Source organism: Salvelinus namaycush, chromosome 18, assembly GCF_016432855.1.
Source record: "Salvelinus namaycush isolate Seneca chromosome 18, SaNama_1.0, whole genome shotgun sequence".
Classification (NCBI taxonomy): Eukaryota; Metazoa; Chordata; class Actinopteri; order Salmoniformes; family Salmonidae; genus Salvelinus; species Salvelinus namaycush.
This window is the reverse complement of record NC_052324.1, coordinates 32,068,682-32,080,746: the sequence shown is the minus strand read 5'-3', so window position 1 is coordinate 32,080,746 and position 12,065 is coordinate 32,068,682. Positions and strand designations below refer to the sequence as shown.

General features: G+C 44.6%; 1 protein-coding gene across 1 annotated transcript in view; it reads left to right on the top strand.

The window, feature by feature from the left end:
• Positions 1-12,065, top strand: part of LOC120063363 (netrin receptor UNC5D-like) — a 280,363-nt gene that overhangs the window by 229,015 nt on the left and 39,283 nt on the right. Inside the window, exons 7-9 of the mRNA XM_039013708.1 lie at positions 821-985; positions 4,183-4,215; positions 5,942-6,127. Coding sequence (XP_038869636.1) covers positions 821-985; positions 4,183-4,215; positions 5,942-6,127 — 384 coding nt within the window. The remainder of the gene's footprint in view (positions 1-820; positions 986-4,182; positions 4,216-5,941; positions 6,128-12,065) is intronic.

The following is a 12,065-nucleotide window of genomic DNA, read 5'->3' as shown; positions in this document are numbered from 1 at the left end:
GAGATCCAATCATTTTGACCTTTGTAGATCTTTATTTGTATTACTTGTTTAACAAAATATTTTTCCCTGACTATTAGTATAAAATAATATAATTGTACAGTATTTCCATGATTTATTTGAGTCTTTCTTGCTCATCTTTATCGAGGGAACCAATAATAGAAATAATAATATTTCTGGACCCCACTGTATGTTGTATGCTGCTGCTGTTATGTGTCTTCCTGTCCCAGAAAATAGTTTGTAATAGTTCTCAGTCTTACTTACCGTAACTGTCTTCAAAAGCCAATCACAAGGGAGAGACTGGATTGGTTAGGGAAGAAGCTACCTGGCGAGAGCACAATATGTATGCACTAACATGGTCAACCCAAACGCACTCTGTATTCTCTGCATCATATAAACACATACATTTGCATTAAATTAGCTGGGAAGAAAACTGTGAAAGAATGTAGCGCAGAGTGCTTTTAGAACTCATGGAACGCTACAAAATAAATTGCGTCGTTCTCCAGAGATTGTGCATAGAGACCGATTACGGTCTCCGCAAAACTCTGCCAAGAAATCTCTTTTGGCACCGTATGGTCTACCAATATTAGTTATCTGTGCATGAGGGGTTCCTCCTAGATCAAATGGCACAGACGACAGAGGAACATGAGTATAAACATGCACGGCTACATCAAGGGGTTTCATTTTGCATGGGGGAAAGAAGAGCGTTCCCATTATGTGAGAAGAACCTGAGGGTTAATGTGGAGTGAATGCGCTCTGAGATGGACCACCGCCTCACCTTCTGTTCTGTCTCTGTGTTCGTGTTCCATTTCCTCATCCACAGTTGATGGTGGCTGGGAGGAGTGGAGCGCGTGGACACTGTGCAGTGTGCAGTGTGAGCGACAGCGTAGGAGGGAGTGCAATGACCCACCACCCAGACACAGGGGCAAGATGTGTGATGGGCCCAGCGACACCACAGAGAACTGCACTGGAGGAATGTGTACCCAGAGTAAGTCCCTTACTCCTTTCTCTTTCCTTTCTAGATTGCGGTCCTAACCTTCACTGTCATCTCCATAAGCCATATCTCCATTACACTGATCACAACAGGACCCGTCATTAACACATATGAACAGCTTGCCACACAGGGATTTGTTGGACAAATACACATACTGAAATGAAGTCCACATTGCTAGAGCTCTCAGTGCATGATAACACTATGGTAATCCCTCCTGTAGTGTTCATGCGAAACGTCCCCCAGCATCACGAGAGTGTAGCTATCACTGAAGACATGGAGGGTGCATTCAGTTTTTACCACAGTTTGGAAGTTCTGACCACAGTTGTCAATACAATGCAGCGTACCGGAGTCGCCTCTTCACTGTTGACGTTGAGACTGGTGTTTTGCGGGTACTATTTAATGAAGCTGCCAGTTGAGGACTTGTGATGCGTCTGTTTCTCAAGCTAGACACTCTAATGTACTTGTCCTCTTGCTCAGTTGTGCACCAATGGTGCCAGGTTTCCTCTAGACATGACACTTGGCATTCAGGCCAAAGAGTTCAATCTTGGTCTCATCAGACCAGAGAATCATATTTCTCATGGTCTGAGAGTCTTTAGGTGCCTTTTTGCAAACTCCAAGTGGGCTGTCATGTGCCTTTTAATGAGGAGTGGCTTCCGTCTAGCCACTCTACCATAAAGGCCTGAGTGGTAGAGTGCTGCAGAGATAGTTGTCCTTCTGGAAGGTTCTCCCATCTCCACAGAGGAACTCTGAGCTCTGTCAGTGTGACCATCGGGTTCTTGGTCACTTCCCTGACCAAGGCCCATGACCGGGAGACCCATGAGGCCGGGCGGCCAGCTCTAGGAAGAGTCTTGGTGGTTCCAAACTTCTTCCATTTAAGAATGGAGGCCACTGTGTTCTTGGAGACCTTCAATTCGGCAGATGTTTTGGTACCCTTCCCCAGATCTGTGCCTCGACACAATCCTGTCTCGAAGCTCTACGGCCAATTCCTTCAACCCCATGCCCTGTTTTTTTTCTCTGACATGCACTGTCAACTGTGGGACCTTATATAGACAGGTGTGTGCCTTTCCAAATCATGTCCAATCAATTAAATTTACTACAAGTGGACTCAAATCAAGATGTAGAAACATCTCAAGGATGATCAATGGAAACAGGATGCACCTGAGCTTAATTTCGAGTTTCATAGCAAAGGGGCTGAATACTTATGTAAATAAGGTATTTTTGTTTTTCATGTTTAAGAAATTTGCAAAAATGTCTAGGGAATATTTAATCAATTTCAGAATAAGAATATATTATGTTAAGTTACAGCCTTATTCTAAAATGTATTAAATCAATAAAAAATCCTCAGCAATCTACACACAATAGCCCATAATGACAAAGCAAAAACAGGTTTTTAGAAATGTTTGCAAATTTTTTACAATATGCGTTGTCTTGGCTTGTCACACTACCTTCCATGTTTGACTCATCTGCCACTATGGATATTCTTCCAAAACTTGATGATCATCCAGGTGCTTCCATGTCCTTTTTGGCAAACTTGAGGAGAATGTCAGACCATCTGTCTGTGATCTCAAGCTGGAGTGCAGCTGTGTCATGCAGCAAGACAATGATCCCAAACACACAATCAACTCTACATGAAAATGACTAAAAAGTTAAAATTAAAATTATAATTGAACTCTTTGGCCTGAAATTCTTAGCGTCATGTCTGGAGGAAACCTGGTACCATCCTTACGTTGAAGCATAGCTGTGGCAGCATCATCTTGTGGGGATGTTTTTCAGCGGCAAGGACTGGGAGACTAGTCAGGATCGAGGGAAAGATGAACGGAGCAAAGTACAGAGGGATCCTTGATCAAAACCTGCTCCAGAGCTCTCAGGACATCAGACTGGGGCGACGGATCACCTTCCAACAGGACAACGACCCTATGCACACAGCCAAGACAACGCAGGAGAGGCTTCGAGACAAGTCTCTGAATGTCCTTGTGTGGCCCAGCAAGAGCCCGGACTTGTCTGAAGTGACCTGACAATACCTGTACAGTGGTCGCGGGCCTCCCCGTCCAACCTGACAGAGCTTGAGATCTGCAGAGAAGAATGGGAGAAACTCCCCAAATACAAGAAGACTCGCGGCTGTAATCGCTGCCAAAGGTGCTTCAACAAAGTACTGAGTAAAGGGTCTGAATACTTATGTAAATGTGATATTTTATTTTACATTTTTAATACAATTGCAAAAAAATTGAAAAACCTTTTGCTTTGTCATTATGGGGTATTGTGTGTAGATTGATGAGGAAGAAAAAACTATTTAAGCAATTTTAGAATAAGGCTGTAACGTAATAAAATGTGAAAAAGTCAAGAGGTCTGAATGCTTTCCAAATGCACTCTGTATATATACTGTATATACAGTGTCTGTCTCTGTCTGTCTCTGTCTGTCTGATGAAAGAAAGAAAGAAAGAAAGAAAGAAAGAAAGAAAGAAAGAAAGAAAGAAAGAAAGAAAGAAAGAAAGAAAGAAAGAAAGAAAGAAAGAAAGAAAGAAAGAAAAAGAGAGAAAGAAAGAGAGAAAGAGAAAGAAAGAAAGAGAGAAAGAGAAAGAAAGAAAGAAAGAGAGAAAGAGAGAAAGAAAGAAAGAAAGAAAGAAAGAAAGAAAGAAAGAAAGAGAAAGAAAGAAAGAGAAAAAGAAAGAGAAAGAAAGAAAAAGAATGTTTTACAAAGTAGGATTGTTATTTTGGGCTTCTTCGGTACAAAAGAAGCATTGTTAAGCTCCAATTTTCCATTGGTAATCATAAATTGTCAAAAATGTTTGACCCTTTTCTTTTCCTCCTTGTGAAGGAGAGAGATGATCATGATCAAAGTATTTTTCAGACCCATTTGCCAATCTCTCCCTCACTTTTATCCATGTTGATTTGAGTCTGGTAATGATGTCATCATAATCTGGGCAGTCTGTATCTGTATATCTCAGTGGTAGGGCATCTCCACATGATTGAAAGACGTGCACTAGTAGGATACCTCACTCACACAGGGCTGGCGTTTAATCACCTTGTTCTGTAGTGTCCCAAATGGCAGCCTATTCCCTTTATAGTGCACTACTTTTGTGGTGAAGTAGTGCACCATAAAGGGAATCGGGCGCCATTTGGGACACAGTCAGGGCTGGTGTTTAATCACCTCGTGTCTCTTTCTCCTTTTCACATTCTCTCTGTCTTTGCAGATGGAAAGCTGCTGCATGATGTTAAACCTCAAAGTGAGTCCTTCCTTTCTGCATTTCTTTTATCTTCAACCCCCAACTCTTGACCTAATTTCTGAGGCATAAAATGACCAAATTGTCACTAGATGAAAGTTCAGGGTCCAGAATCAGAGTATTAGCAGTTTTTTTGTTATGGGCACCTACTTTCTACACCTACCTATTTGGTTAACTTTAATTTACCTGCATTTTACACAGCCATCACACCCATCAAAAAAACTTGTAGTCAGGTTCTGAACAGAATTAGAACCATGTTCTACCATTCCATCACTCAACTGTCCACTCTTCACAAGTGTGACATCACAACGGGCTTTCCTTCTCGGATTGAGCCGAGAGATTGATCTCTTGTGACAACTGAACATGTGCTATATTGTAGGTGATTAATGGAGTGTAATTATTGCAAACAAGCTAATTTGACCAATTTGCAGTGATTCCTCACTTGTATCCTCTGGTGGGTCTCAGATCAGATAATCTCTCTCTCGTGCATATACCGCCTGACACCTGCTGAAATGATTGTCAGGCGGTACCTTGACTGGAGCTGCAGCAGTGTCTGTAATGAGCCTTCATTAGGCTGACAGACAGGCTCACTCACGTAATGTGTGCTTGGGTGGTTGTTGCCTGGGTTTGCAACACATTCTGGGTCAAATCATTGAGTTGAGGACCTCCCGAGTGGAGCAGCGATCTAAGGCACTGCATCGCAGTGCTAGAGGCGTCACTACAGATCCGGGTTCGATCCCGGGCTGTGTCGCAGCCGACAGCGACCGGGAGCCCCATGAGGCGGCCCAGCGTCGTCCGGGTTAGGGCAGGGTTTGGCCGGCTGGGATGTCCTTGTCCCATCGCGCTCTAGCGACTCCTTGTGGTGGCCGGGCGCATGCACGCTGACTTCAGTCGCCAGCTGTATGGTGTTTCCTCCGACACATTGGTGTGGCTGGCTTCTGGGTTAAGTGGGCAGCGTGTCAAGAAGCAGTCTGGCTTGGCAGGGTCGTGTTTCAGAGGACACATGGCTCTCGACCTTCGACGCTCCCGAGTCCGTACGGCAGTTGCAGCGATGGGACAGGACTGTAACTACCATTTGGATATCACTAAAAATGGGTAAAATGTACAAAAACAACTAATTTAACCATTGAGTTCAGAGTTCTAGAACGGGGAGATGAACATTTGGTGAGTGACATAATTTTCATAACGGCGCTCCTTTAAATGAATTTGCCTCGGATCATTTCCTGTCACTATCAGACGGTGACCATTTGGTCATACTATGTAGTTTAGTATGTACCATATATTTATAGGATATAGACTAGTGTGTCTGAAAGCAGTTATACCTCCCTCCGTCTCACTGTTAACAGCTTTATGAATGTCTTGTGTAACAGCGGTGTAGAGGCAAAATTTTCCCATCTAGTCCTGTGTGTGGTGAGAAGAGGAGCATGTCAGTTGAGCAGTTAAAGGGTATGTTGAGATGTACAGCCAGCACACTGCTTCAAAAGGAATTCACTCTCCAAAAGCTCCTTAAAACAATGCAAAACCAGTATACTGTAGAATATGTCATCTAATATTTGAGATGCCCAAGAATGTTACCACATTAGAATCACTACCACCACCATTCTCTCATGTCCCTTTTCAATGTCTCTTTACTCTGCCTTAGTTAAGCTTCTTACACATTATTATTTTCGCTAAGCATACATCCAGTGAGACTGTCGTTTCTGTGTGTCTGTCTATGTGTGTGTACCAGGTATGGATGGCTCCAACGACGTGGCTCTTTACTCTGGGCTGGGGGCGGGGATCATAGCTGTGACTGTCCTTGTGGTGGCCGTCATGCTGTACCGGAAAAACCAGAGCGACTACGGCGTTGATGTCATCGATTCGTCCGCGCTCACCGGGGGCTTCCAGTCTTTCAACTTCAAGACCACCAGACAAGGTGAGCTAGCGCTGCCTGTCACTGTATGCCCTGTCTCACACAAGGCCAAACAGCAGGCAGGAGTTTGTCAAGGTTCCTTTAGGAATGCTGCCGCTGCTGGTGATAGATTGCATGTGTTGGCATTGAGGCGGCACGGTGCATTATCCTGCACAGTTGCCTAGGATTTATATTATCATAATCACTGAAATGATCTGTCCTTCTATTTTGATAGACCAGCTACTCTGTTATTGCAGACATAGGTTATCAACTGTTGACGGACACTTCCTGTGACCCCCTGGCTGCAGACCTCACACATTTGACTGTGAAGCAACCAAACCCCCTTCCCTGTCGTCAGATAGCCCCAGCCAAATCCACTGATGGATAAATGTGAAAAGCATGGAATAGTGAACATCAATTCAATTTTTGTTGTGCACAGAAATCATTTCTGTTCATAACAGTGGCTGGGTCTGTGGCTTGTCCCAGGCAGCCTTGCTACATGCATTGATATTACTGTCAGTGACACTTCTGGGTTAGCACAAGTGATAGCCATCACAGCGGCGGGTGATAAATTCTGTCTAGTTGTGACAGCGCTGTGAAAAACCCTGCCGGAGCCATGCACATCCAATGCTCCCAAGGCCTGGGAAGTCATGCATGCACCTCACCACGCGCCAGGGAGGGGGAGGCTGGGGAGCTGGGGGACGGTGCCGGGCTACATCCAGCAGGCCATCAATCGTATTTAAATAGGCCAGGTTTTCAGGAGCTGCCTGCTGTGCCCTCCACCGGCCACCATCACTCCATTCTTCTATTCCCTTCTCCGTCAGCCTGCTAAATGAGCCTCTGAAATATAGCTCATATTCTCTGCTTTCTCATTTCAGCTATGGATTCTTATTTTACAGAGGAAGGGGGGAGACTAACGAATAGCATGTATTTTATTATGCTTGACCTGTTTTTTTTCCAGTTTACCTTATTCCGGTAGATTTTTCATAAGCCCAATAACGTCCGGTTAAACACATTGAGAGAAAAACATAGCTTTACTCGTGTGTTTTTTTATGAATCAGTAGCTTGTCATGCCTTGTGATTGCTTTAAAAAGGCCCTTAATGCTTGAGATCGCTCCTGCCATGACATGGTTTTAGGCAGAGTGGTGAATGAGTCTTTAGGCTTGACCCTGTCTCCCTGCATTACGGCTGGCTGTGAAAGATTTTTAATCAGAGATCCAATTCCAAACATATCCCTCAAGGTATTCAACGTGAGGTCCATTTCATTAACTTCTTTCATCCAACCTCCTCCACAATTCCATTTTGATCCACCATTTTAAAGATCCACACTCAAGCAATAATCAGATTTTTCTCCACTGCACTGACAGAAGAAGAAAAATGCACATGGCTGTTCACATGTCAGGTTGAAAGCTTAAGCAATGTCTACTGAAATGCATTATATATCTGTCCATGGCTTGTGCAGCTGAATTTTCTTGAGACCTGTTCTATGTCTACTGCAATCAGTAACAAATCACTATCAATCAGTAACAAAAAATTACTTCTCATTGCTCCACACTGTTCCATTTCTTTATATCAGTTCCGTCAAATGTAACATTTCCCATTATATCCTCGGTTTTTGATTGCAGAGCAATAGCTTTTAATATTGTTACATTTTGCACTTTATCATTTTCAGGCACTGAAAGTTACGAGAAGCAGCACTCAGCTTCAGAATACCCTCTAGTTAGTCTTGCTGTGGAAACACCCTGAATACCCTCTAGTTAGTCTTGCAGTGGAAACACCCTGAATACTCTCGAGTTAGTGTTGCTGTGGAAACACCCTGAATACCCTCTAGTTAGTCTTGCAGTGGAAACACTCTGAATACCCTCTAGTTAGTCTTGCAGTGGAAACACCCTGAATACCCTCTAGTTAGTCTTGCTGTGGAAACACCCTGAATACCCTCTAGTTAGTCTTGCTGTGGAAACACCCTGCATACCCTCTAGTTAGTCTTATTGTGGAACACCCTGAATACCCTCTAGTTAGTCTTATTGTGGAAACACTCTGAATACCCTCTAGTTAGTCTTGCAGTGGAAACACCCTGAATACCCTCTAGTTAGTCTTGCTGTGGAAACACCCTGAATACCCTCTAGTTAGTCTTGCTGTGGAAACACCCTGAATACCCTCTAGTTAGTCTTGCTGTGGAAACACCCTGAATACCCTCTAGTTAGTCTTGCAGTGGAAACACCCTGAATATCCTCTAGTTAGTCTTACAGTGGAAACATCCTGAATACCCTCTAGTTAGTCTTGCAGTGGAAACACCCTGAATACCCTCTAGTTAGTCTTGCAGTGGAAACACCCTGAATACCCTCTAGTTAGTCGTGCTGTGGAAACACCCTGAATACCATCTAGTTAGTCTTGCAGTGGAAACACCCTGAATACCCTCTAGTTTGTCTTGCCGTGGAAACACCCTGAATACCCTCTAGTTAGTCTTGCAGTGGAAACACCCTGAATACCCTCCAGTTAGTCTTGCCGTGGAAACACCCTGAATACCCTCTAGTTAGTCTTGCAGTGGAAACACCCTGAATACCCTCTCGTTAGTCTTGCTCTGGAAACACCCTGAATACCCTCTAGTTAGTCTTGCTGTGGAAACACCCTGAATACCCTCTAGTTAGTCTTGCAGTGGAAACACCCTGAATACCCTCTAGTTAGCATTGCAGTGGAAACACCCTGAATACCCTCTAGTTAGTATTGCTGTGGAAACACCCTGAATACCCTCTAGTTAGTATTGCAGTGGAAACACCCTGAATACCCTCTAGTTAGTCTTGCTGTAGAAACACCCTGAATACCCTCTAGGTAGTCTTGCAGTGGAAACACCCTGAATACCCTCTAGTTAGTCTTGCAGTGGAAACACCCTGCATACCCTCTAGTTAGTCTTGCTGTGGAAACACCCTGAATACCCTCTAGTTAGTCTTGCAGTGGAAACACCCTGAATACCCTCCAGTTAGTCTTGCAGTGGAAACACCCTGAATCCCCTCCAGTTAGTCTTGCAGTGGAAACACCCTGAATACCCTCCAGTTAGTCTTGCAGTGGAAACACCCTGAATACCCTCCAGTTAGTCTTGCAGTGGAAACACCCTGAATACCCTCTAGTTAGTCTTGCAGTGGAAACACCCTGAATACCCTCCAGTTAGTCTTGCAGTGGAAACACCCTGAATACCCTCTAGTTAGTCTTGCAGTGGAAACACCCGGAATACCCTCTAGTTAGTCTTGCAGTGGAAACACCCTGAATACCCTCTAGTTAGTCGTGCTGTGGAAACACCCTGAATACCCTCTAGTTAGTCGTGCTGTGGAAACACCCTGAATACCATCTAGTTAGTCTTGCAGTGGAAACACCCTGAATACCCTCTAGTTTGTCTTGCCGTGGAAACACCCTGAATACCCTCTAGTTAGTCTTGCCGTGGAAACACCCTGAATACCCTCCAGTTAGTCTTGCCGTGGAAACACCCTGAATACCCTCTAGTTAGTCTTGCAGTGGAAACACCCTGAATACCCTCTCGTTAGTCTTGCTCTGGAAACACCCTGAATACCCTCTAGTTAGTCTTGCTGTGGAAACACCCTGAATACCCTCTAGTTAGTCTTGCAGTGGAAACACCCTGAATACCCTCTAGTTAGTCTTGCTGTGGAAACACCCTGAATACCCTCTAGTTAGTCTTGCTGTGGAAACACCCTGAATACCCTCTAGTTAGTATTGCAGTGGAAACACCCTGAATACCCTCTAGTTAGTATTGCAGTGGAAACACCCTGAATACCCTCTAGTTAGTATTGCAGTGGAAACACCCTGAATACCCTCTAGTTAGTCTTGCCGTGAAAACACCCTGAATACCCTCTAGTTAGTCTTGCAGTGGAAACACCCTGAATACCCTCTCATTAGTCTTGCTCTGGAAACACCCTGAATACCCTCTAGGTAGTCTTGCTGTGGAAACACCCTGAATACCCTCTAGTTAGTCTTGCAGTGGAAACACCCTGAATACCCTCTAGTTAGTCTTGCTGTGGAAACACCCTGAATACCCTCTAGTTAGTCTTGCTGTGGAAACACCCTGAATACCCTCTAGTTAGTCTTGCTGTGGAAACACCCTGAATACCCTCTAGTTAGCATTGCAGTGGAAACACCCTGAATACCCTCTAGTTAGTATTGCAGTGGAAACACCCTGAATACCCTCTAGTTAGTATTGCAGTGGAAACACCCTGAATACCCTCTAGTTAGTATTGCAGTGGAAACACCCTGAATACCCTCTAGTTAGTCTTGCTGTGGAAACACCCTGAATACCCTCTAGTTAGTCTTGCAGTGGAAACACCCTGAATACCCTCTAGTTAGTCTTGCTGTGGAAACACCTTGAATACCCTCTAGTTAGTCTTGCAGTGGAAACACCCTGAATACCCTCCAGTTAGTCTTGCAGTGGAAACACCCTGAATACCCTCCAGTTAGTCTTGCAGTGGAAACACCCTGCATACCCTCTAGTTAGTCTTGCAGTGGAAACACCCTGCATACCCTCTAGTTAGTCTTGCAGTGGAAACACCCTGAATACCCTCCAGTTAGTCTTGCAGTGGAAACACCCTGAATACCCTCTAGTTAGTCTTGCTGTGGAAACACCCTGAATACCCTCTAGTTAGTCTTGCTGTGGAAACACCCTGAATACCCTATAGTTAGCATTGCAGTGGAAACACCCTGAATACCCTCTAGTTAGTATTGCAGTGGAAACACCCTGAATACCCTCTAGTTAGTATTGCAGTGGAAACACCCTGAATACCCTCTAGTTAGTATTGCAGTGGAAACACCCTGAATACCCTCTAGTTAGTCTTGCCGTGGAAACACCCTGAATACCCTCTAGTTAGTCTTGCAGTGGAAACACCCTGAATACCCTCTAGTTAGTCTTGCTGTGGAAACACCTTGAATACCCTCTAGTTAGTCTTGCAGTGGAAACACCCTGAATACCCTCCAGTTAGTCTTGCAGTGGAAACACCCTGCATACCCTCTAGTTAGTCTTGCTGTGGAAACACCCTGCATACCCTCTAGTTAGTCTTGCAGTGGAAACACCCTGAATACCCTCCAGTTAGTCTTGCAGTGGAAACACCCTGAATACCCTCCAGTTAGTCTTGCAGTGGAAACACCCTGAATACCCTCCAGTTAGTCTTGCAGTGGAAACACCCTGAATACCCTCTAGTTAGTCTTGCAGTGGAAACACCCTGAATACCCTCCAGTTAGTCTTGCAGTGGAAACACCCTGAATACCCTCTAGTTAGTCTTGCAGTGGAAACACCCTGAATACCCTCCAGTTAGTCTTGCAGTGGAAACACCCTGAATATCCTCTAGTTAGTCTTACAGTGGAAACATCCTGAATACCCTCTAGTTAGTCTTGCAGTGGAAACACCCTGAATACCCTCTAGTTAGTCTTGCTGTGGAAACACCCTGAATACCCTTTAGTTAGTCGTGCTGTGGAAGCACCCTGAATACCATCTAGTTAGTCTTGCAGTGGAAACACCCTGAATACCCTCTAGTTTGTCTTGCCGTGGAAACACCCTGAATACCCTCTAGTTAGTCTTGCAGTGGAAACACCCTGAATACCCTCCAGTTAGTCTTGCCGTGGAAACACCCTGAATACCCTCTAGTTAGTCTTGCAGTGGAAACACCCTGAATACCCTCTCGTTAGTCTTGCTCTGGAAACACCCTGAATACCCTCTAGTTTGTCTTGCTGTGGAAACACCCTGAATACCCTCTAGTTAGTCTTGCAGTGGAAACACCCTGAATACCCTCTAGTTAGCATTGCAGTGGAAACACCCTGAATACCCTCTAGTTAGTATTGCTGTGGAAACACCCTGAATACCCTCTAGTTAGTCTTGCAGTGGAAACACCCTGAATACCCTCTAGTTAGTCTTGCAGTGGAAACACCCTGAATACCCTCTAGTTAGTCTTGCAGTGGAAACACCCTG